Source organism: Elgaria multicarinata, chromosome 10 (assembly GCF_023053635.1).
Source record: "Elgaria multicarinata webbii isolate HBS135686 ecotype San Diego chromosome 10, rElgMul1.1.pri, whole genome shotgun sequence".
Lineage (NCBI taxonomy): Eukaryota > Metazoa > Chordata > Lepidosauria > Squamata > Anguidae > Elgaria > Elgaria multicarinata.
The window spans coordinates 39,233,221-39,257,971 of NC_086180.1; the positions used below are offsets into that span (position 1 = coordinate 39,233,221).

General features: G+C 40.6%; 1 protein-coding gene across 2 annotated transcripts in view; it reads left to right on the forward strand.

Annotated features, from left to right (window-relative positions):
* Positions 1-24,751, forward strand: part of LARP1B (La ribonucleoprotein 1B) — a 44,840-nt gene that overhangs the window by 6,792 nt on the left and 13,297 nt on the right. Inside the window, exons 4-11 of one of the 2 annotated variants that reach the window (XM_063135958.1) lie at positions 1,607-1,778; positions 2,696-2,842; positions 2,950-3,093; positions 9,911-10,079; positions 12,580-12,724; positions 14,182-14,356; positions 17,402-17,571; positions 18,313-18,690. In XM_063135958.1, the coding sequence (XP_062992028.1) occupies positions 1,607-1,778; positions 2,696-2,842; positions 2,950-3,093; positions 9,911-10,079; positions 12,580-12,724; positions 14,182-14,356; positions 17,402-17,571; positions 18,313-18,690 (1,500 nt within the window). The remainder of the gene's footprint in view (positions 1-1,606; positions 1,779-2,695; positions 2,843-2,949; positions 3,094-9,910; positions 10,080-12,579; positions 12,725-14,181; positions 14,357-17,401; positions 17,572-18,312; positions 18,691-24,751) is intronic. The other variant, XM_063135959.1, reaches the window with a different exon arrangement.

Consider the following 24,751-nt stretch of genomic DNA (forward strand, 5'->3'; position numbering starts at 1 on the left):
CAGCCAATGTAGATAGCAGTACCTTGTACTATAAGTGCCACAAGGGAGAGCAGCAGCACTTTTTGGAGTTTCATCCAGGAGTGCCTAGAATTGATCAGTGATCACTCACTTGAGCACCCTGCCCAAAAAAGGGATGTTGGCAACTGCCCTATGATTGTTTTCTTCTTCTGGGTCCAGGAGTAGGCTGATCACTGCCTCTTTTTTTTTTTAAAAAAAAGCCTGTACTACCCCCTTTTCAATATCTTGGTTGAAAAGTTGGACTTTTAGATTGTAAGCCTGTGGGCAGGGACTGTCAAGAAATACTTTTGTAAGCTGCCGTGAGAGCCTTTTTTGGCTGAATGGTGGCATAAAAATGCTTAAATAAATAAATAAATAAATTTATTGCATAGCCAAAGCTCCCTGGGCGGTTCACAAAATTTAAAACTATTCAAAGTATAAAACAAACAATATAAAAACATGATATAAAATACAATATAAAAGCACAACCAGGGTAAAATCAGCAACGGTGCAGAAATACAATTTTGAAAAACAAATTTAAAACAGCAAAGTTAAAGTTAAATTTATAGACTGTTAAAATGCTGAGAGAATAAAAAGGTCTTCACCTGGCATCTGAAAGAATATAGTGTAGGTGCCAGGTGAACCTCCTTAGGGAGCTCATTCTACAGCCGGGGTGCCACAGCAGAGAAGGACCTCCTCCTGGTAGCCACCTGCCTTACTTCCTTTGGCAGGGGGTCACGGAGAAAGACCCCTGAGGATGACCTTAGGGTCTGGGCAGGTACCTATTAGATATGATAAGCCAAGAAGGGCAAGGCTTAGAGAAAAATACCTTGGGGCAACCAGCTCCCCCACCCCCCAGCCAGTGCAGCCCATAAATGCCAAAGTGTGAAAACTATCAGTACTCAGGGACGTGTAGGGTTAAAACAGATACTGTTTTAGGCTGAATTGTGTCCCCAGAATTTGTTGTGGAGGGGAAGATACATGGATACCCCCCTTCATTGTTGTTGCAGCAAACCTATTTCATCTAGGCTGTTCCTTGTCTGAGTGGCTTGCAGTAATAACAACTGATCTGAGTGTTTGCAACTCACTTACATAGAAGTGGTTTACAGTGGGAGCTGCCACTGCTTAGCTGGAAGAAAACCCATAAGGTCTGAAGCAGCAGCAGCGAAGTCTTCCTGTGAGTTGGAGTCATAGAAAGATTTCAGAAGTGAAAAAATGTAAAGAAGGGAGTAGGGAAGGAAAAGTCATTCTCATATACTTCCAGTTGTCATTTTAATACTGTGTTTATATACTTCATTAATAATGTGACGCGCACACAAAAAATTCAAGAAAGTTAAGCTTACTTAATTACGATGTTGTTTGATGCAAGGTGTTAACTATGGGCACTGTAATAGGCCTCTAGCTATATATAACTCAAAGTATATTTGTGCGAAGATTGCCAAGGCTTACAGATTCCATATGTTATGAAGGATCCCATGAAGTCTTTGTTTGATTGCCCACAAAGTCTTGAGAGGTTGAAGAAATTGAGCCATTTGCAGGAGACTCTGTTGATGTATTTTCTCCTTTGGTCCGTTGTGTTATAGTGTAAGTTTTTACCGTTGTGTTATAGTGTAAAAATATAACTAATCAAAATAAAAAAACTCCAATCAAGAAGGAGAAAGAAGATAAAAATGAAAAGAAGAGTAATAACAAAATCAAGGACAACTTGGAAATAAATCCAGATATTCCTGGAGAAAATATTAGTGAAGATGAGGCTCAAATTAACAATCAAAGGAAAAAAGGTTGGTCTGGTTATAAATATTATCTATAGCCTTAGATATGGGAGCTATGTTTAAAGATTGGAGCTGCGTTGTGTATTTGCATTCTCTATTTCTTGCACTTTTAGGATGCAATCCTATGCATTTGTCTGGGGCATGCTGGGAGCTGTAGGGGTTTTTTCTGTCTAAACATGCATAGAATTGAGGGGGTTGTTTTTGAACAGCAAGGCCATAGCACACTTCTCCCCAACACTTTAATATAGATTCACAGTACAGGCCTTTCTTGTACTGAAAGAGAATGGGATAACAACCATTCACCTGCAGTACAAATCCCATTGATGTAAGGAAGTTAGAGCTTATATTGTCACAGAAATGGAGATCAGTCCTTTTTCTTGGTTGCCAATATCTGAAATGCAAGTTACTTTGAATGCAGGACTTCGGGAAGGTATTTGTGATTTGGATTGTTGAACAGGAGTTCATGTGTAAAAATGACACCTTTTTTGTTATGCAAGAGATTGTGTTTGTATAAATTGTAAAACACTTTTTAAACTGAAAATAATATGTTCTATTTCACTTGGGATGTTGTATCAGACATTGATAGAGACCGGTGGTTCATTCTAACTAGAACTTCAAAATCCAAGATGTTTTTATAGATGTCCATGGTAATGAATTCAGCTGAAATGGAAAATCATCTTTTAATTACCTGCCAAAGTGATTTCCCATGAGTCTATGATGGAGAATTTCACTGTGGAGAGGATGGAAAGCAATTCCTTGCATGTGGAGGATTTATTTTCATGGGTAGAAAATACTTTTTTTGAATTCTTAAATATGTACATGAATTTAAGTCATGGGAACTAATATTTAAGAAATAATTGTATTATATTTTATTTAGTCAATGGGTATTCTTAACAGCATTATAGTTCTATATTTTACACTTGAAGGTAACAAGCACAAATGGGTGCCACTTCATTTAGATGATATGAAGCCAGATAACCAAGATAGACCAGGATCTCGGAATAGTTCAAGATCTCAACCGGAAACTAGCAAACTTGTGCCTCACAACAACAGACGCAGTGAGACAAGAACTAGTATGTCACTTAAAATTCAACTGTTTTCTCTTTTACATGTTGACATCTGCATGTTAAAACTTCAATTGTATAACTGCAGGAATGTACAATTCTTCTGTTTCCAAAAGGCTGGCGACGGGATCGGGAAAAACGAGATGATCATGATGAAGTCTCTAGTGTGAGAAGTGAAGGTGGCAGTGTTCGAGGATTTTACAGAGGAAGAGGGAGAGGCAGGGGAAGAGGAAGAGGACGTGGAAGAGGAAACCCTCGAAGTATGAAAATAGAAAATTATTAAGAAAAATGGTATTGAACATAAGCACATTAGACTGTAAAGCTGTCTCCTATAATGTGGGTTGGATAAGATGTAATGCCAAGCCATGGTTTACTGATGTGTTTAAGTCCTGTGTTTGTACTTGCTCCTCCCCTTCCTTTCTCCATGCTTGCTCTTATTTTCCCACCTCTCCCTTCTGATTTAATGACAAACCACAGTTTGAAATAAGTTTAGCATCTTGGTTTGTGGGGAAAGTGGTGTGCTTGGTTGCAGAAAACTATTGCTTAATGAGAGGGGAAATCACAACATATATTGTGATCAAAGGTAGCTTAATCTAAGAGCCTCTCATCTTAAGATTCTATTTTACCTGTCAGAATGGCTGGGCTGGGCCATTTCACACTTGCCCTCACTCTGCATACAGACAATCCCACTTGCCACTTCAGCCAGCAAACTCCTTTTAATCATTCTGTCTAGCAGGAAGAGATATCCTCTACTTTGCACCAACAGATTTGTCTCCTACTCACCATAGACCTATCAAAAATTCTTTACATGATTTACTCATCAAACCTGGTTAGCCAGGCTCTGTCCCAAAAGATGTCCAAATCTACGTAATTATGGCAAAAAGCCTGTCTGTCAGCCAGTGGCCAGAGGCCCTTCCCTCCTCCTTATTCTGGATGGAGTAGCTTCACATCAGACTCCTGGGTCCTCTCCATTGTCCAGATCTTGGTGGTTTTTTTTGCCTAATATGGTTTCAGACTTACTCTTGAACCAGAACATTATTTTGCTGGCTTTCTTCTCTTCGCCATCTACTCCACGTGAGGCAACCTTACATGTTTTGAATGTCTGTCATGCATTAGCATTCTACAAGTCAAGGACTGAACAATTTAAACAGTTGCCCCATCTGTTTGTTTGTTATGGCAGCAAGTGCAAGAGGCACCCAGTTTTGACGCACTGCTTCATGGGTTGTCAAGACATTGAGCTAACATATGAAGTGACTGGTCTCTGTTTGCCCCAGCCCAAACTCACTCTACTCATGCAGTAGCAATGTTGGTCACATTCAACAAGGAGATTGCCATCCCTGCTCTGTGCTGTGTTTCAAGATGGTCAAGACCGTCTACATTTTGGTACTATCAACTAGATTTTTGAGCCAGAGATGACTGTCCTTCGGTCATGCAGTCGTCTCCTCTATCCTGTAGTAGGACACCAACTCAGCTGTTGTTATTTGTCAATATGTGTGATGCACAGGGACAACAAAGAAGAAAGGCAGATTGCTTACCTGTAACTGTAGTCCTTTGAGTGGTCATTTGTGCATTCCCACAAACCACCTGCTGTCCCCTCGATGGTGTCATACTTGAGTTAGCCGTTGGGTACCAAAAGTTCTCCTTGGTTCTGAGGCTACAATGTCGGTCTCAATGAACTGACAGAATAAGTAAGAATCCGCTAAGGATATGCGTGGTGGGATGGTGGGGGAAGGAATCCCGTCAAAACTCCTCAGCTATGGAAGTTTTGTGCATTGAACATCATTATTCCCAATTAAAGTTCTGTATTGATTGATATCCAGTTCAAGACACTTTCTAACTGTCTTTGATGTCTCATTTTTAATTTGGACAATTGACAAGCAGGTGCATTATCAGGAAGTGTCTTCAGGTTCAGAGCCATAAATTGCACACAAATAATTAGAAGGCCCAGCAAAAATGAGCCTACTAAGAGCCATGTTTAAAGAACTGCTTACAGTTTCAGCATAAGAAAAATACACCCAAAGTTCTATCTCCCTGCCTACAAATATGAAAATCGTGCATTAAAGTCAAGAGTGAAGACTCTCACTCTCTCTGTGTGTATTTACCAATGTAGCAATGTTTAGTTCTCTGTTCTAGGTTTTTTTATTCCAATTAATGTTTATCTTAGCCAGCTTATCATACTCCTGAATGTTTCTCTTTCAATTTAAAAAAAATCTGATCTTTGTACTTGATTAATGAGCAGGCTGAAATACCTTACAACTTGCCAAAATAGATGTCTGTTATCAGTACAAATTACGAGGTCATGCTAGCTTTAAGGAGGGTTCTTCTTTGCCACTTATCAGTTAGGCTTCTTGGCCAAGTAAGACCTACTAACCATCATAAATCTGCCCAGTCTTACATGTGTACCAGAAGGTGGGAACAGTTTTTCTACTCTCAGTTTCAAACTGGAAGATACAATAATGGCTGCATTGCAAATCATAGTTCCAAAATTTTAGCTCAAAGGAAACCAGACCTCCAGACCCTTCTTTTTACCAGTACACCTTGAATGCAACAAGAAGACCTATCCAACATGAATGGACTTTGAAGTTCAATATATATTTGAACATATGATTACAAAGTATTAACGTGTATATTGATTCACACATGTGTCCTTTTTGGCTACGTTTATTCCTTGGAAGCTCTTGGGTGTTATCTAGATAATTTATTACCATGTTAAATAGCATAAGTTCCAATAGGAATTGCTTGTCAGTATGTATATCTTTGCATTGAAAACACTGTCAGTTTATTCCTGTTCTCTATTTCCTGTCTTGAAACAGTTGCTAAGAGCAATCGGAACTCTTATCCTATGATTATAATTTTGTGTTGAAGTCTTTGGTGAGGAGCTTTGTCAAAAGCTTTTCTAAAGTTGAAGTACTGTATATTGCTCATATTTGGCATGATAGAAGGCATCCAACTGTGGTCTATATCTCCTCTTTCTGCTTGGAGGGCAGAAACCAGGTGATCAAATATTCTACTATCCTCTCCCCCTGTAGGCTCCTCTATTTGTTCCTGCCTTCATTCACAGCAGAAGTTAGTCTTTCCTCTCAACTGTTTTCTGCCTAACTCAGGCACTCCTAATTGCATCTAAAGTCTTTTACCTGAGTTTCTTTCCTTACAGTGTCTTCATTTTTTTTATTATAAAATGTCCCTTTTTGTAGCTGCTCTGTTGCTACTCCTTCTCACTTTCTCCCTCTTTTCATATTCTCTCCAATGGCTCCAATGGGAAAGCGAGTCAGTAAGCTTGATCACAAAAAAACAGAAGCATGTTAGGATTGTTACAAAGCATCTTCCTTGCCTGTAAAGGAATCTGACGGTGAGTCACCACTCTGCAAGCACTGCTAATGCTGCGAACACCCATCCCTTTCAATAGTGGATCCCATTAACTCCTGCAATCACCGTGATGGGGAATCCTCAGTCTGCTCAGTACTCTCTCTTGTGGATAGTCAAGGCTCAACACTTTCTAAAGAGTATGCCATTTTGGGATCACATCAGGATCTCTGGGGTAATGCAAAATTGGCACCATTTTCAAATAGCAGCCTGAGAGCAGTGATAGCAACAGCCACCAGAGGGTGCAAAGGGGAAAGTTTAGTCATCCTGAACCTCTTTCAGCTGCAGAGGAGGTTTTGGATGAAAATTCTGATTCAATATCAATTTGCCAAGCCTTCCAGAGCCTTCAGAAAGCAGCCCCTACTTCCCCTTGAGCCCCCTGCCTGCTTTTTCCAGAAAGGCTTTTCACGGATATTTCTGTTCAGCTTCTAAAAGGAAAAAAAATCCATATGCCCCAGAGTAGGTGCTTTATCTCTTCTTCAGATTCGTGTCCTCAGAGTAGCAAAGTAGGAAAGGCTCAGTAGTATCTTAGAAGTACAAACACATCATGGTATGACAGGCCCATGCCTCCAAAGAGGGAAAATATCTCCCCAAATTTAAAGCCCCACTCAAGATGGTAGCAGAACCTTTGTCCAGGGACCACCAATCAGGACTTTTCCTCTCACCTTCCTTCAGCTCAAAAAGACATAGAATAGTTTGATGGTTCTAAGATAGAAGAATTTAAAAAGCCCTTGAAAACCAATTCCTTTTCTAGTGCCCGTTAATGACATTGTAAAATTAAAATAGACTATTCCACTAAACAGAAGAAAAACTTAAAAATTTTGCTTGGAAGTTGTATGTCGTCATGATTCCAAGCCCTCCTGCTGATGCGAGACAATAAAGATGTCTGCTGTGTAATCTGCAAAGCTTTATTTGACAAATAAGCATCTCTTCTCACCTGAAGGGAATGTGAATGCTAGGAGCTATCCTCTAAGCTTAATTTCGCTAACAAAGCTAGGCAGTTAGCTTTGATAAAAGCAAGACTGTTTCTTTAGGGAGAAGCTTCTCATAAGCCACTACCGTAAGGGACCGCCTCCCACCTCTTATCAGTTTCACCCGCTTGACTGTGCAATAGACTCTGGGAACTGTCAACTCTGATGTCCCCTCCACCTTAGTCAGAGGCTGAGTTCTCAGGCGTGGTGGGTGGGGATGATCTCTGAGCCATCTGCATTCTTGCTGATAAGTTCCTGGGAAGATACTTCTTTGACTCCTGAGGAGTCTTAGAGAATCTCCTCCCTCGCTTCCTGTGTTGGCTGGTAAATTTCTGGTCCTCCTTCTTTTTCTTCAGATTCTGAGTCCAATTGCCAGCACCACCACCCTGAAACTCCTTCCCCAACACTAAGGAGAACAAGCTTGATCCTGACAGCCCTACAACAGCAGGTCATGGAGGATCGAAATATTTCCTTGATGGATGTTGCCATAGTTGCTTTACTATCAGAAGCCATAGTGCCAAAAGATTGTGATACACTTTTAACGGACTTTGGTGAAAACATTTAGATATAGCCCTGTGGGAAGCCCATGAGGCAACTGCCTTGGCCTTTCAGGTAGCATCCATCTTATTTTTCTTATGGCCTCTATTATGTTTAGAAGCAGTTAGACTTCACAAGACTATTCAGAAGTTATCAAGAGCCTCAGCCTTGCTGATACCACCTTATGGTAGCTAGGGTCAAGTACTGGAATGTGGACTCTTCCTCCAGAACCAATTTCATCTCCATTCCTTTCAACGTTTCTCACTTCTTAGGTGCAGAGATTCTCAAGGATGTATTGTTGGAGATGAAAGGCAAGTGTAAGGCCATGTTTTCCATTGCCAAAGTGGAAGATAGATGCTTAACTAGATGTATGTTTTTCAGAGGACTAAGTTTTGAATCCGAAACATAAGTAGTGGCAAGCCCTCAAAGAAAAGGCCAGACTCCCAACTGAAATCAGAGTTTCTCATCCACCAAGCCTACCCTTACCAAGTCCAGGAAAGGCAGGCAGCTGTATTAATACCATCTGTCCAGGGGGCAGCAAGACTCCAACTGTTTGTACCCACTTCTCAACTTCACACCAATGGGTGCTTTAAAGCAATGGACAGACAGGTATAGTGTAGAGCTTCCACCAATCTCCTACTTTCCACTGCCCCAAGAAGCAGAATCATAGAAGAGGTTATTACCATTCTTATAGCAATAAGAATGATAGAACCAGTCCCTCTAACTCAAAGGTATATCGGCATATATTCAGTCTTTATAGATCCAAAGAAAGGAGAAGATTGACACACAATTTTAGAACTTAAATATCTCAACAAATTCGTATGACAATGGCAATTTTTCAGGGAGACCTTGGCCACTATCTGAGAAGCTTTCCACAAGGGGATTTCTTCACCTCAATAGATCTTACCAAAGTGAATCTGCATATTCTGATCATTGCAAGTTTCTCTAGTTCACCAACAAAAATAATCACTTAATATAGAGTTCTGCCCTGCAGTCACACCTTTGCTTCCCACTTCTTCACAAAGCTGATGGCCATGCCTGTGATGTACCTATGGGTATGGGCCATTCACATCCCCCTATCGTAATGGGCTTCTACTTTGACTTCTCTCTGTCTCAAAGGCAAATCAGGACCTGCAGATCATTTTGACTTGCTGGGTCAGTATGGATTCCTACTGAATTGCCTCAAAAGCCATCTACAGCCATCATGCTACCTCTAGTGTCAGGGTGCCACCATCAACACATCCCACTGTCTCCAGAGAGGGCCAGAAAGATCCAGCAGACAACCAGACATCTCCAGTACCACAAAGCAATGAATTTCATGGACCTTGCCCATGTCTTGGACACAATGGTCTCATGCATTGAGAGTCTTCCTTGTTCTCACGTGCACTCAAGATCCCTGTAGTTACTGTTACTGTCTTTTTAAGAGGATATAGCCCACAAGCAACATTATCCTCATTATCCACAAATGTATCCATACAGAGATTTGCTGAATGGCCACATAGTGCTTGTCAAGTACCTTCACAAAAGATTACAAGATCTAAGCTGTCACCTCAGCTGAGGCAGCATTTAGAAGGAGGGTGCTGCAGCACATCCTTCCCCTTTCCAAGGGCAGTCACCTAACATTCTCCAGTTATTGTACATCCAATGCTGTAGTTGGAATGTTTCCTATACCAAACGGCAATGTAATTTTGGTACTCGGAGTGAAGATTCCTTCTTGTTTGGCATACAGGACATCCAATACCAAACCCATCAAGATAGGTGCCTACTCTCAGTAACATATCCATAAAGTTAAGGTTCATATCCACGTGTACCTTAATCTTAAGGTATACATCCACATTCAAGAGTTGTGTCTCTGTTCATAACTCTTGATTTCTCCTCTACCTTATTTATAACCACATGAATCTATTCCTGCTACAACTTTGGGCCACAAAATAGTACCGAGGAAGATCCTTCAGGGAGAGAGGATAATAGAAAAATCTAAGGCACATGGTGCTTGCTTTCTTAGCAATAGGCAGAGATATAACCCACAGTTGGACCCACAAGACAGTAAAGAAGCTTCGAGGGGAGTACAAAATAATGTTAAATTCTACCCAGTGACTTCTATCTATATGTTAACTCAAAGATGCTACGCATTTGCTGAGACAATACTTCTTTTTTTCATATACTTAGACACATAACATTTTTTCCTTCTCTATCAATTCTGAAGTGAACCATGAGTATTCATATGGCTACCGAGAACAATATAGCGAAAGGACCGATCAGCCATTTCAGCCAGATCTTAACACTAGTATGATGTATTACTACGACGATGGAACAGGAGTGCAGATGTATTCGGTGGATGAAACACTACTTAAAGAATACATTAAACGCCAAATGTAAGTAGACTTATTAATGTGTGTTGCAGGTGGGCAAGGAAGAGATGTTTAGCTGAACTTTGCCTTCATGTAAGACAACTTTCATTTGAAACCTTTGGCTTAGTTTATGCATCAGTGGCATCATCTGGAAATCAGTGTTAACTACTTCGTTCAAGTTACAAACATTTTCACTATGAACTTTTAATAAGGATGGATCTTGGGTCTTTTTGTTCTGTAAGCCACTTGCAAGCTTTGTATCCATCCTTGCTATGTGGTGTACACATTAATTTTTTGGCATTGTGCATTAGCTTGTGTGTTACAGTGTAACATGTCTGTAATTGCGTAATGCTGGTAACTTGAGGTAACTTTAAAGTTTTTAATTTCACTTTTTAAAGAGTTTCTTGGTGATTGGTTAACTATTTGAACTGAAAAAAGCAAATTACTTCTAGCCCTGTATAGAAATGCAACCCAATCATGTAGAAGGGAAGGTGGCAATACATGTAGCAGGCTGATTATCTCAAAGAACCATTCTTGCTGCAAGGCCTGACAGTTCCAATGTCAATTCCAATGTCAATGTCCTGACACCTGACAGTGGACATACAGTTCCAATGTCAGGATAATCTGCTGGCTTCCACTACTCTGAGACAAGTGAGTGAGGAACACAGACGCTTCTTCATTGTGGTCAGATTTCTGAGCTCGCAGTGTAGAATCCAGACTCTTTAAGGTAGGACATGATGATGTCCCCCTCTAATGCTCAGCAAAATGCCAAGCTTTTTTCATATTTTATCAAAGCTGGAGTACCAGAGTTTCTGAAGTGTGTACTTTACAGAATCTGCAGCCTTATAGAAAGAAGCTCATGGACAAGTTAGGATATTCACAGTGTGAATTCTTGTATTGCTCATTGTAGTTTTAATTATATGGCTTGCTTTGGAAGCAACCCTTCCCCCCACCACACACACAAAGAGTTCTGTTTGTTTCATTTTTAAAAAATCAGAATAACCTATTGGAAAGAAGATTAATAAGAGTACATATTTTAAATCTGTAATTAGTGTTCATTGTCATAAAGCTCATGTTGGGTCCATCTCATTAAAAGTATTTCCTTATAGTCAGGGTAGTCTGCATCAAAGGGGAAACTTGTAAGGATTGTTTTGGGGAAATTACCATATGTGTATTTGCAGTGGTTAACCTTTTAGCTTCTCTTTCAGCAGCAGCAGTAGCAGCTGTGGAAGATTTTGTGCATTTTTCTAATCCTGGATGATAGTATTTGTCTTTCAAAACTTTGAAAAATCAGCTGAACATTGTATGGAGTGCAGCACTAAACTGTAGATCCTATTTTGTTTTTGTTGCCATTGATCTGTGAACTTTAGTGTTGAAGAAAAAAGACCTTTCTTAAGCTATAGAAACTTTTCTTCCACTTTGTAGTGTGGAAACTTTCACTATTTCCAGCACCAACATAGGTGCTTACTTTCTAAGTTTAAGTTACCTAAGTAACCTCAGAGGGGAAAATTTAATGTTGCAGATCATCAACACCATAATCTTTTTAACATCTGTGTTAGACTAATTTACTTGAAGGCTCCAGATAACAATTTGGAAACATTTAAAATTGAGCCTAGGGAGTCTTTAACTTGTCACTACTGGGTAGTAATTTTTGGCTTTCTCTTTTGTTTTAAAGCTGATAATTTGTTAATACTTTGGGATCAGTAATCATCTATTTGTAGACAAAACATTTTTATTTATCTTTACAACTCTTGCTATTTACTGTGTTATCTGTACAGCACCATGTACATTGATGGTGCTATATAAATAAATAATAATAATAATTCAGGTGTTTACAGTCTCTTTGATGCCTGCAGAGCTTTTAAATGACTTTTACACAAGTTTCTTTGAAAATTTGTTTTGTGTCATATCAGATCTTTACATTCAGCTTTTCCATTTCCTGCCATGATGTGATCAGTTTTTTAAATCAGATCAGAAACATTAGAATGTTTTTTTTTAAAAAAAAAATCTACTCACCTTTTGATTCATGGTGTTTTGAGAAAGTTTATTCATGTTCTTCCAACTTTCTTCAAGCAGCTTCTCCCATCCACATGAATATTGAAATTGCAAGTCTTACAGAGGAAATTAAAAGGTTGGGTTCCCCCCTTTTTCCCCCCCAGTTGGACGCATTTACTGCTGTTTTTTATATGAAAGCAGTAATGAGGCCAGTGAGTCGCATATGCTTTCCTGGTTGTGCAGTTTGTTAGCCATAGATAAGTGTAATCATTTACTCTAAATCCTTTGACTTTTACTCTATAAGATTAAAAATTATTTGAATATACTAAAATTGTATATTATACTGTTGCTCTGGATCTTTATATAATTGGTTATTATGGTTGTTCTCTTGATAAGTGACTATTGTTCCAAATCATTTTTTAAAAGGTAATAAAGTGATAAAAATCAACATTTACTAGTAAGGAGATAAGAAAGGCAGCTCTGAAAAGGCGATGGTAGTTTGCTAACATAAACATTTTTCTCTCTACAGTGAGTATTATTTCAGTGTAGAAAACTTGGAAAGAGATTTCTTTTTGAGGAGAAAGATGGACCAGCAAGGGTTCTTGCCAATTTCTTTGATTGCCAGCTTCCACCGTGTGCAGGCTCTCACTACAAATGTTAATCTAATATTAGAGGTAATTTTCTTCTGGATACTATTATAAATTATATTAATACAAATTTCTTTCTTTTTTTAAAAAAAACACCCACAAACTTAAATCTGTGGAAGAGAATACCAAGCACTTTAGTAAAACATGTTTAATTTTTTGTCTAACCTTTTAAAATTGCAATTTAAATTTGAAAGAGATACATGACTGGGTTTGTATGACATGACAACCCATCATGGGTGACAAGCCACAGTGGGTTGTTGGGTTGTCTGAACCCAGACTGGTTCCTGCAGGTAGCTTGTGCATGGACAACAAGCCACCCCAAGAACCCATCGCTTGTTGTAGGGTTGTTGTATCCAGGATGGGTTGGTGTCTCATCCAAACCCAGACATGCCAACCCATTGTAGGTTGCAGGCAGTGAGCTGGTCAGTAAGAGCAACAGAAATCCCTGGCGCTCTTAACAAAATTTGTTTGGGACAAATAAAAGAAAATTTAAATGACCCGGACTGCGACTAGGGTTACAATCGGAGAGGGGAAGGGGGACTTGGCAGTAGAGAAGACGGATTCTGCCGGCAAGACACTTGTGATAGCGGGCGGAGCCACTGGAAAATTGAGGGGGGAAGGAGTGGGCAAACAACCCATGGTGAATCAGATCGGCTGTCGGGCTCACTATCGATTGTTCGGATGACAACCCACACTGCGTGGTTTATTTTGCAGGGTGTATTGTTATGTCGCGTGAACTCAGCCAGTAATTAGTTGAACTGCTGACTTTAGCAGTTTGTTTAGCACTTCAGAATCTGGTTTCTGGAAAATATTACGTTTGAAGTCAGACATACCAAAGCAACACCTATCCTATATACAGACTAGATATAAAAATGAATTTTAGCATATTGAGTATTTCACTTGCTGGTCAGAGTTGGTGTGAATGGGTAGCTTTTTTAAAGAAAGAAGGGTGTTTAAAATTATTCTTCTGGCGAAGGATAGAAAATCTCCACTTTTTAAAGAAGAAACGTATTTTGCTTTATTGTTATTGACTCCTTACAAGGAGGAAGAGATGGGATTATCCTCTTTGGCTTTTATCCTACAAAGTCAGGGATTACTTAAACACAGTTTCAAATTTCATTTTAAAAGAAATTGGTCAAAGTATACACACAACTACTATAAAATATAAAATAAAATGTGAGTGGTTATAGTTCACGATTTTTGAACTGAAGTATGTGTTTCATTAGATCCCTCTTAGAGAACAACAGCACTTTGAGAAGTGAAAAGTACATCATGAGAAAAGGCATTCTTGGCTTCCTGGAATATCTGACTGGTCAGCATATAGGAGTTCAGTTGACTAGTATCCCAAACCTATTTTTTGTGTAAAGCAACTATAACTGTGTACGGAGCAGCCGTTTACAACCAAAGAAAGGTCCTAATTTTAAGCAACGTTATAGTCTACTTGTGTGCATGCTTAATAATATATATTTACTTGTATCATCTAGGCCTTAAAGGACAGTACAGAAGTAGAAATAGTAGATCAGAAGATGAGGAAAAGGGTAGAACCAGAAAAATGGCCAATTCCAGGGCCTTCTCCACGCAATCTTCCACAAACAGACTTTTCTCAACTTATTAACTGCCCAGAATTCATACCGGGCAAAGTTTTTGGTTCGTATACTGGTAAGGAGCTTTTTTCCCTTTCTAGGCTGATACTTTTGTAGGCTGATATGTACACAACTCCCTTTCTTGTACTAGAGGCCCCACACATGTTACCACTGTATTGCATGGATTTCGAACAATTGCCCCTCCCCTGACTATCATGCTAGAAAGAATGAGATAAATCCTAACCTGTATGCCTGCCCTTTCCCTCAACCAAGAGGAAGCACTATCTTCTGGATCATACTAGCAGTTTAGACAAATTGAGAATCTCTAGACTTCCAGCTTTCTGGGAGAGTCTTCCTCATGGCTTTCATCCTGGCTTCAAGAGAAAAGTGAAGATATTTCCCAGTGGCACATAGCAGAGCATTGAGTGGTGAACCTTGGGGCTCTTTCAGCTATGTGGTACACACTGTTCCATGTTTAGACAGGTGTCATGTTTGACTACTTATGTTGAGGTTGGGCAGCAGACTGGAAAAGAAGCATTTATGCTTTCCCCATCTCAGAAGGCCAAGCAAATTTATATCTCCAACTAGAGCAGAGCTTCCTCCCTTGTTTTGGCTTTCTTCTGATTATAGGAGCCATTAGTCTGGACTCCATAGCTGTAGGCCAGGAACCTTTAGCAACAATGTTTCCATACTGGTCGTGGTAGGTTCCACATGACAGACTCCTCTTACCCATCTCTCCCCCCCCCCCCCCCCGCCGGTCCACTTTTTGTGGTGTTGAAGTTTTGCTCCCAGCAGGGGTCCCAGTGGGAAAGATTAAATCAAAGTGCATGAAAACAAGGCCTCCCAGGGATGGGCTCATCCTGTCTCCCACCTTTGTGGTCTTGGGAGAAGCATTTGTGAGTATAAGCATCAGTCACCTCCTCAACATAAAGCCATCAAGGAAAGGCCCCTGCCAGAAAGGTTCTCAGATACTTACGTCATGTTCTTCACACCAAAGAAAGATGAGAATTAGAGAACTATATAGGATGTTCAAAATTCTCAACAGGTAAGAGAAAATTCTGGATTCAAATCCTTAAATCATTTCAGAACAGTCCAGAAAAGGCAACACCTCTTTCTCTCTCTCTCATAGATCTGACACAGGTATATCTTACATCCTGATTCTTCCAGATCACTGCAGCTTTCTGCAGGTTTTCATTTCCCTAGTATCTGGGAATACTTTCCCTTGGCTTTTATAACTTGCCTTCACCAAGATTCTGGTGCAATTAATAGCATATACTCAGTCCCAGAAACTTCAGCTGTATTGCTGTGTGTGTGGGTCCCCTTCAACTCTTAAATACACTCAGTCACAACCCAGTCAGAATGGACAACATGTCTGTAATCCTGCATACTGATCCTTTATCCCCAAATTTAACTTTTATAGTTCCCAGGAAATCCTATCTTCTTTCTGTACATGGAATTTATGTACCATATATAGCAGCATTTAGGCATAATTTGTTTCCTTCTATTCCACTTCCTTATTGGAAAAAGGCACAAAGCTCAACCACAGCCAAGTAGCTAAAAACTTGCATCTCTACAAATTAAGAGACTCAACATCTCCCACAACCATTACATCTCACAACACATTCCATGTGGGTGGCAGCCACATCAACAGCCTTCTCCACCAGTACCCTTCACAGAGATCTACAGAGTGGCCACTTGGTCCACTCCAAGCACATTTACATATTACAAATCAGACACCTTTGCTTCCACTGAAGCAGCCTTTGGGAGATGAGAACTGCAACAAAGTCTCTTTTCTACCTAACATTAGCCACCAGGCAACCCTATTCTTGGCGCCTCCTCACACCAAAATGGCAATAGAACATTGATCACTTACTGTGAAGGCTTTTTCTGGTTTGGTGTGATGGAGGCATCCAACCCCATCCTGCTGCAGGTGACTCAATATTGGTATATGCCCTGTAACACTCCAGGTTGTGGCTGTGCCTTACTGAAGGGGAGAAACTGCTTGCCTTCTTTTTCTCCTTATATCCTTTATACACCACCTCACTACTTCACTACAGGTATTCTGCCTCAAACTTAGGGCCTTGCTAGACCTACCTTTAAATCCCAGCGTGTGGAGAGGCCAGCCCACGCTAGAAGTAGCGCGGGCTGTCGCTCCTATCCACATGTGACACGCGACGGGGTAAAGGAAAGCCCTGTCGTGTCGGCCATTTTTTTTAATCTTAAAGGAGCCATGTGCGCAGGAGCACACCAACGACAAGGTAGGTCTTTAAAAAAAAAAAAAAAGGTTCCCCACTCCCCCCCTGCCCCGATTCCCCCCCTGCAATGTCCGATGCCCTCCCCGCCCACTCGCCATGTCTGATGCCCCCCCCATCGCCCGCCAGCCAGCCATGTCCGATCCCCCCCATCGCCCCTGGGCCGCGATTCCCCCCCCAATGTCCCCTGGCTCTGCTCTTCCCCCCCATCTCTCCCCCTCCCCGCAATTCCAGCCTGATGGGCACAGCACTCGGCTTCTCCCAGCTGCTTGCGAGTAAGCCGCGTAGCCGAGAAAAGCCGCAGAACCAGCTAAACCTTCTGCAGTCCCAGGCTCAGCCCGGGGCTGCGGAAATACCAGGCCACAACCGGTGCTGGTTATCCCGGGCCAAGGGAGGGTTTAGCCCGGGCTGACCCCGGGATCCCCTGTGCGTCATCTGGATGCACAGGGGTGAGGCTGGGTATCAGCCCGGGCTAAACCCTCATCTAGCAATGGCCTTAGTCATAGACAGAACTTGGGGTGGAGCCAGAGGGTAAAGAGTATACATTCAAGATCATTCATCTCATGAACCCTGCCTTTCCTGGGCAGTGAGGGGGAATTGATCAGTTCTTGGATGCCTCCCTCCCTCATACCAAACCAGAAGGAACCTTCATAGTAAGTGACCAGTGTTCCATTCTACACTTTTCAAATATGTTTTAAATTCTAAGTATTCTGTTACCTTATATATCTTAACACAGACTCCAATGAGGAACTAAATTTAACATGTATGAAAAAAATAGAAGTGTGAGTACCTTGGAAGAAAAATAGTAAGCCAAATAATAGTAAAGTAGCCTGATCTGTTCTAAATTCAGAAACCATTCTCAATTTTAGAATCTGCACCAAGCTCTCCAAGAATGGGCAGTCTAAGTATTAAGAAAAACAATGAGACAAGTAACCTTCAAACAATGTCTAAAGGATTATCTACAAGCTTGCCAGATCTGGATTCTGAAACTTGGATAGAAGTAAAAAAAAGACATCGTCCATCCCCAGCTAAGCCAAAGGTATTGTAACTTTCAGATAGACAAGACACAAAAGGAAAGAAGAAATGGAGGGAAAAGGTAGAGAAGGGTGATCACTTTGACAGTGCCAGAATGCAATGGTGAGCTGTATACAGATATTTATATCCAGTTGGGGCCAAGTTGATCTTCCATTACCAGTGTTCTTCCTTGGATAGAAAACGGAATTCTTCCTGGCAGGGAGGGGAGAGGCAAGCTCTGTGCAGTTGTTCCTTTTCTGCCAGTGGCTGGTCTTCCCCTTGCCATGATGATGTTCTTGGGAGAGACGCATGTGCAACCATTATCAGTATGCGTTTGCATTATCTCCAGCATCAGTGTACAGCACCTGCAGTCACTGACTTGGTTTTGGGAAAGGAGAATAATAATATGTACAACATTCTGGCCACAATCAACAGTGAGTTAGACATACTTATGCCCTTTGAAATCATTTGGCTTGAACATACTTAACTTACTGAATTACGGCCACTGTTAGAATTCTGCTGCATGTTAGCACGATTATTTTAATTAAGTTGTAAGCCTAAAATGCATGCATGTGATATTAAGAAACATAAATGATTATTTGTGGGTCTTTTTGTACCATCTTGAATGGTGGATGGCAAAGCTGCTATTAATCACTCCATTCATCTTATTTACATTTAAATATCTTCTCTTATTCTTTCAGGAATAATAAACAAGGTTGTGTCTTTGATTCACTGAAAGTTTGAAACACACTTTTCCCCTTTTCAGGAATCTGTGCCTACACTTGAAGAAGTGTTGGGGCAACAGCAGCCGCTGCCGCCGCCTTCAGAGGAACAAGAACAGGAAGAGCTTGATTTTTTGTTCGATGAAGAGATGCAGCCAATAGAGGGCCGCAAAAATACATTCACAGAATGGTCAGACAGTGATTCAGATTATGAAATTGATGATCAAGATTTAAATAAGATCTTGATTGTAACACAGACACCACCATATATGAGAAAACATCCTGGAGGAGATCGCACTGGCAACCATGTGTCACGGGCAAAAATTACATCAGAACTTGCCAAAGTTATTAATGATGGCTTATACTACTATGAACAGGATTTGTGGATGGAGCAGACTGAAAATGACTGTGTTGCTATGAAGGTAATTATGTGTTTGTGCTCTTGAACGGAATATGATTTAATGAATGGGTTTGTTGCCAGAACTCTTGTTAGCAAAGATCTACTTCAATTGATGAAAATAAATTGGAAGGACAGTTTTACCATGAATAGACATTCTGGAGTTATTAGGCATAATGCTTTTGTTCATAGAGTGCTGTATTGAATGGACAAATTGTGTTTGTCTTGTGTTCTGATTTATCAGATGTTGTTAATTAAGAGTAGAAGTCCATAAATAAGAATAATAAGGCAGTTTCAGCATTGAGTAATAAAATGCATGCTTGTTACTCAAATGTTAATTATTTATAATGCAGTTTTGTGATGTTGCACTGGTGTAGTGGTTTGTCTCTTTTGTACTTGTGTAGCTAGTCTTGGGATTTGGCTGTCAATGAATGAAGAAACTATCAATATTTGAATCTACATTATTTTCAAAAATGAAAGGGAACCATTTAAAGAGTAAGAAAAATTGAAAATGGGGAACAAAAAGTGTAGCAGCTATATGTTTGGTGTTTGTGAAGTTTTTATTTTTCACCATCTTTATAATGTAACTGAATGTATTTTCAAAAATACTTAAAGCACAGAATTTTGAGACTAAGATAGTAGTATGTTCTCTGTTGGTATGGGCTGGGAGCGGGTGGCTATCCAGGTAGAGCTTTACTCCACCATTCAAGCTCAAGAGTCAAGGATCTTATGATTGAACTTTTGTTACTTTGCTTCCCAAAGGAAGCCCTTCCTAGTTCATTACCTGCCTCATTTGAGAGCCAGTTGCATTTTCCCCTCTCTAGAGAATTTTTTTCTACTACATGTTTTCCTTCTAATTATCATTTTCTTACTCTTAATGATGTCTTATGCCCCTGGTTCTGGGGTTCCATATTATACCAAGGAGGATTCAGATGGGTCATGGGTTGCCCCACTTCAGGAGGAACACTCAGCTCCCCTTTCTATGCCTTTACAGGCTGAGGACATAACTCCCCCATTTATGTCTTTTTTTTAAGGATGACTCCACTGCACCTTCCCCTGTCCCTCAGCCATACAAGAACATTTGTCCACAGAAAGAAGCACTGGCCCTTTAAGAGTTACCATCAATATGCAGCAAGGGTGGAGCCACTGAAAGACCAAGTTCTCACAGCCTTCTTAAGTCTCAGTTGACTGTAGTCGTTTCATAGGATAACAGTTCCTTGTGGGAGAATATTCTAGCTAGCACCTCCTGGAGTGCACTGTCCAAAGTTTGACATTGGCTTTTGTATTGAGTGAGCACCAAGTTGTGATCTGATTCTCCTAGACCTCATACATTTTCAGAACAAACCGTGGTTTTTTTCCCTTCCTTTTACCCATGGAGCCTTGTCCTTCTTAGAAATAAAATCCCTATTCTCCATTTTTGTTTTCATTCATGTTGGCTGTGCAGTGGCTCAGTATGAGGAGCCATTGACAAGAACACTTTAAATGGTTCATGGATCTAAGGGAGAAGGAAAAGATGGGGCAAAAATATAAGTTAAAAGCCTGAATGCTTGAAGTTTGTGGGTGAGATAAGGAAGACAAAGTAGGAGGAAAGAGGATCAGGAGGACTGGCTGGAGGGAGCAACAAAAAAGGAACCAAGAGAAGAAAATACAAAAAGGGATAGCAGGCCAGAAAGGCACACACCAGCTCACTAGAAGGCTAGGCATTGAAGCAGATGCCTCGCTGCTAGGAACAGCAGGTGACACCTTCCAGTATAGACAGTAGCAGACAGATACAATAAAGAGTGGACAAGGAAAGCCTTACCAAATTCCATAATAGATCATCCTGACACGACAACTACTTATACACAAATTACATAGAACATAGAAAGAACATAGGTGCTCTTTCTGATCCTGCAGATACTTACCTGCGTTGCTCCATTGACATTCACCCTGGTCCTGCTGCTACTCATCTCGCTCATTGAGCATTCATCCTAGTTCTGTAGCTGCTTACCTTGATCTATGATAATTCGTCCTGGTTCAGCAGTGTATTATTCCAGGGGCATTCCTCCTTATCCTGCAACTATTTATGTAGCTCCCTAAGAAGTGTTCCTGAGGGTGGTTCCCTGAAGGTGATGTTGGGAGATAATTGGTCAAGCTTGTGGGGTGCCTTAAGCTCTGTTTATTATCTCCCTGTGCTTTTTAACTAATGAATATACTGGGGAAATCATCTGAAGTTTTGGGGTTGGGTACCATCAATATGCTGATGACATGGTCTGGGAGGGCTCTTGGATCCAGCACTGTTCCAGGATATCCAGGTTGCAGATACAGCCAGGAGTGCCATTGCTAAGCTTTGGCAAGTGTGCTTCTTCCTAGAGAAGTCAGAACTTGCCCACAGTGATACATGCCTTGATCACTATTAGATTTGGTTACTGTGGCACACTTTAGATGAAGCTGCCTACCTGGTGTGCATTTTCTACACTATATTATACTAATCTTACATCAATTGCATCGGCTTCTAAATAATTTCCAGGCCCAATTCAGGCTTCTGGTCCTTACCTAAAAACACCTAAATGGCTTGGAGCAAGGATATCTGAAATATCGCCACCACCCATGTGGATCTGCCCATAGGTTATGGTAATCTTCAGCAAACCTGCTTTATATCCCACCACGTAAATAAGTTGGGTGGGTGGGAACATGCGACAGGGCCTTTTCTCTGCCAGTACCCTGATTTTGGAATTCCCTTCTGAAAGAGGTTAGATTTGCTCCATCCCTGATGGCATTTAGGTGGGCAGTAAAAGCATTTTTATTACATGTGGCCTTTTTAATGCTTAATTCGGATATTTAAGTTTTCATTCTCCATTTTCTCTGGCTATTTAATCTGTCTTAAATCTATTTAATATTGTTTTCGTGGTTTTACTGTTTTGATTGTATTGTAAACTTACTTAAGGTCCTTTGTTAGGGCTGAAAGGTAGTCTATACATGTTTTTATAAACATAAAAATAAATAAGCAATAGAACCTGTTTCACTCACAGAAGATTCTTAGGAATCTATTTGTTTTATTTATTTATTACATTTTTATTCCACCCAATAGCTGAAGCTCTCTGGGTGGTTCACAAAAATTAAAACCATGAGGAACATAATAAAACAACCAACAATCTAAAAACCGAAAAACAATATATAATATAAAAAGCACAACCAGGATAAAACCACACAGCAGAAATTAATATAGGATTAAAATACAGAATTAAAACAGTAAAATTTAAATTTAAGTTAAATTAGGTGTTAAAATACTGAGAAAATAAAAAGGTCTTCAGCTGGCGATGAAAAGAATATAGTGTAGGCGCCAGGCGGACCTCTCTGGGGAGCTTGTTCCACAGCTGGGGTGCCACAACAGAGAAAGCCCTCCTCCTAGTAGCCACCTGCCTTACTTCCTTTGGCAGGGGCTCACGGAGAAGGGCCCCTGTGGATGATCTTAATATCCAGGCAGGTACATATGGGAGGAGGCATTCTTTCAAATAACCCGGCCCCAAGCCATTTAGGACTTTGTATGTTAGTACCAGTGCTTTGAATCGGGCCTGGACCTTGACTGGCAGCCAATGAAGTTGTAAAAGGACTGGTGTGATGTGGTCTCGCCGGCCAGTCCCTGTTAGTAAACGGGCTGCCCTGTTTTGTACCAGCTGAAGTTTCCGGACCGTTTTCAAAGGCAGCCCCACGTATAATGCATTGCAATAATCCAAATGAAAGGTTATCAGAGCATGGATAACTGTAGCTAGGCTATCTCTGTCCAGATAAGGGTGTAGTTGGTAAGCTGATAAAAGGTGCTCTTTACCACTGAGTTCACCTGTGCCTCAAGTGACAGTTCTGGATCCAAAAGCACTCCCAAACTACGGACCCGATCCTTTAGGGAGAGTGCAACCCCATCCAGGACAAGGCAAACATCACCTCGCCGGACAAATGAACCACCCACTAACAGTACCTCCGTCTTGTCTGGATTAGAGATGTAACATTTCTGGAAATAATGCAATATTAGCACTTTTTACAGATTGAAAGTCACTGTGTTACTTTAGGAACATAAAATGTAATTATGTCCAAGTTGGTTTGGCATAAAATTATTACATTTGGTATATTAAAAGTAGTGTATTCAAGCAATTATTACAAATTTAATTTACTTATTTTTACTTTTTTTTGGTAACAAATGGAGCTACAAGCTCCTGAACTGTAAGGAACCTCTTTGGTTCTGCCAGTTTATGAGGAGCAGGAAAAAAACCGTTTTAAAAAACAACAACTGAAGAAACCACCAACATTAGTAACAAAGAAAATTATTTATATCTCCGCTAGTCCTCCAATGTCAAGACATAAAGCCCCCATTCCCATTTAAAAAAAAAAAAAACTGAGAAAAATGGGGGGGGGGGGCAACATTCAATGAGTATGCATGAAATTTAATCAGGCTTATTTTCTGACCTATAGGTATCAGTATTAGTTTCAGTCTCTGCTTCCATGGAAGTGCCCTCTAGAGGCAGAAATGCATCTTCCTCTTGCATTTGAGAGTTGTAGTCTCAGTTTGCAAACTAGGACTTGTTTGTCCTTGGTGCACAGACATTGTAATAATCTGATACCGTACAGTTTTTAGAAATCATTTGGAGAAGTAAATATCTGAACACCTTGTCTTAAACATTTTATTCATCATACTAAAATAAAACATCCTGTAATCCGTTTTTCTTCATTTTTTGACAATTTTCCCAATTTTTCAGAAAAAAACCAAAAAAGGCTTCGGAAAAAACCATTTTTTTCCGGGCCTTCACATCTCTAGTATGGATTGAGTCTCAGTTTATTAGCCCTCATCCAGTCCATTACCGTGCCCAGGCACTGGTTCAGAACAGCCACTGCCTCACCTGGGTTTGATGAAAAGGAGAGGTAGAGCTGGGTATCATCTGCCATGAAGTCCTGAGCCGCTCCGGATACAGCAGCCTCGGCATGGAAGTTGAGATCCCCCAGAACCACTATCCTGGGGGTCCTCAATACCAGGTCCGAGACAACCTCCGTCAGCTCAGGCAGGGAGGCTGTTGGGCAGTGGGGTGGACGGTACACCAGCAGAATCCCTAATCTGTCTCGATTACCCAACACAAAGTACAAGCACTCGAATGAACAGGAAGCCTAGAGAGGGAGATCGTATTTCTATAGACCATGGCAACTCCCCCTCCCCAGCCCTCGAGTCTGTGCTGATGCTGCACCGAGTACACAGGAGGGCAGAGCTGGGTAAGAGTTTTATTCATCATTACCCTAAAAGGAGAAAAGTGGAGGGCAAGTAGCCATGGTAACATTTCCAAACGGGATGTCAAAGCTCAGCATACTCTCAATCACATACCAGCTATACATTTACCCAAAAGAGTGATTTCAGAACTATATCCCCCTTTCATTCAAAAGATTTTCAGATCTCTTAATAAGTCAAGATGCTACAAAAAGCAGTTTGGGGTGGAAGATCGATGTTGCAGATCACAGAAACTCATTCTTTCAATCCCAAATATAACCATCTTACTGAGCACCTATGGCGTAAATTGGACATCTACAGAACTCTCAAAATGTACATACAATGCACATTCACTTTTTCACAATTCAGCATTCTTCTTCCTTCTCATTTCAAATGGAATCCACCTCTACAATAGTGTACCATAATGTGCAAGGCAAAACACATCCCTGGTACACTAAACATCACAATGCACTCTACCAGGGTGGCTGCTACCTCAGCAACCCCATCATTAAACTCCCTGATTTTTGAATGACAGTTGGCCAGTCGGTCCTCAGTGAACACACTCATGAGAAACTACAAGCTAGACACTTATACATCCACAGAAGTACTATGAAGAATGTACTTAAGAAAATGTACTTAATGTACTTAATGTACTTAAGAAAATAGCGATTTATTCCACCCAGGTGATCATGCTATATTTCATATTCCATCCCTGTCACACTGGGAAAAGAAAATTGGTATTTACAGTAAAAATTGCTTGGTGGTATGTAGAGGAGATCCAAAATCTATCCCTTTTTTGTGTGCAGTGGGTGTTTTTTTCTATTAGCCAATGTTTCTTATGGGCTTCACATAATTCTTA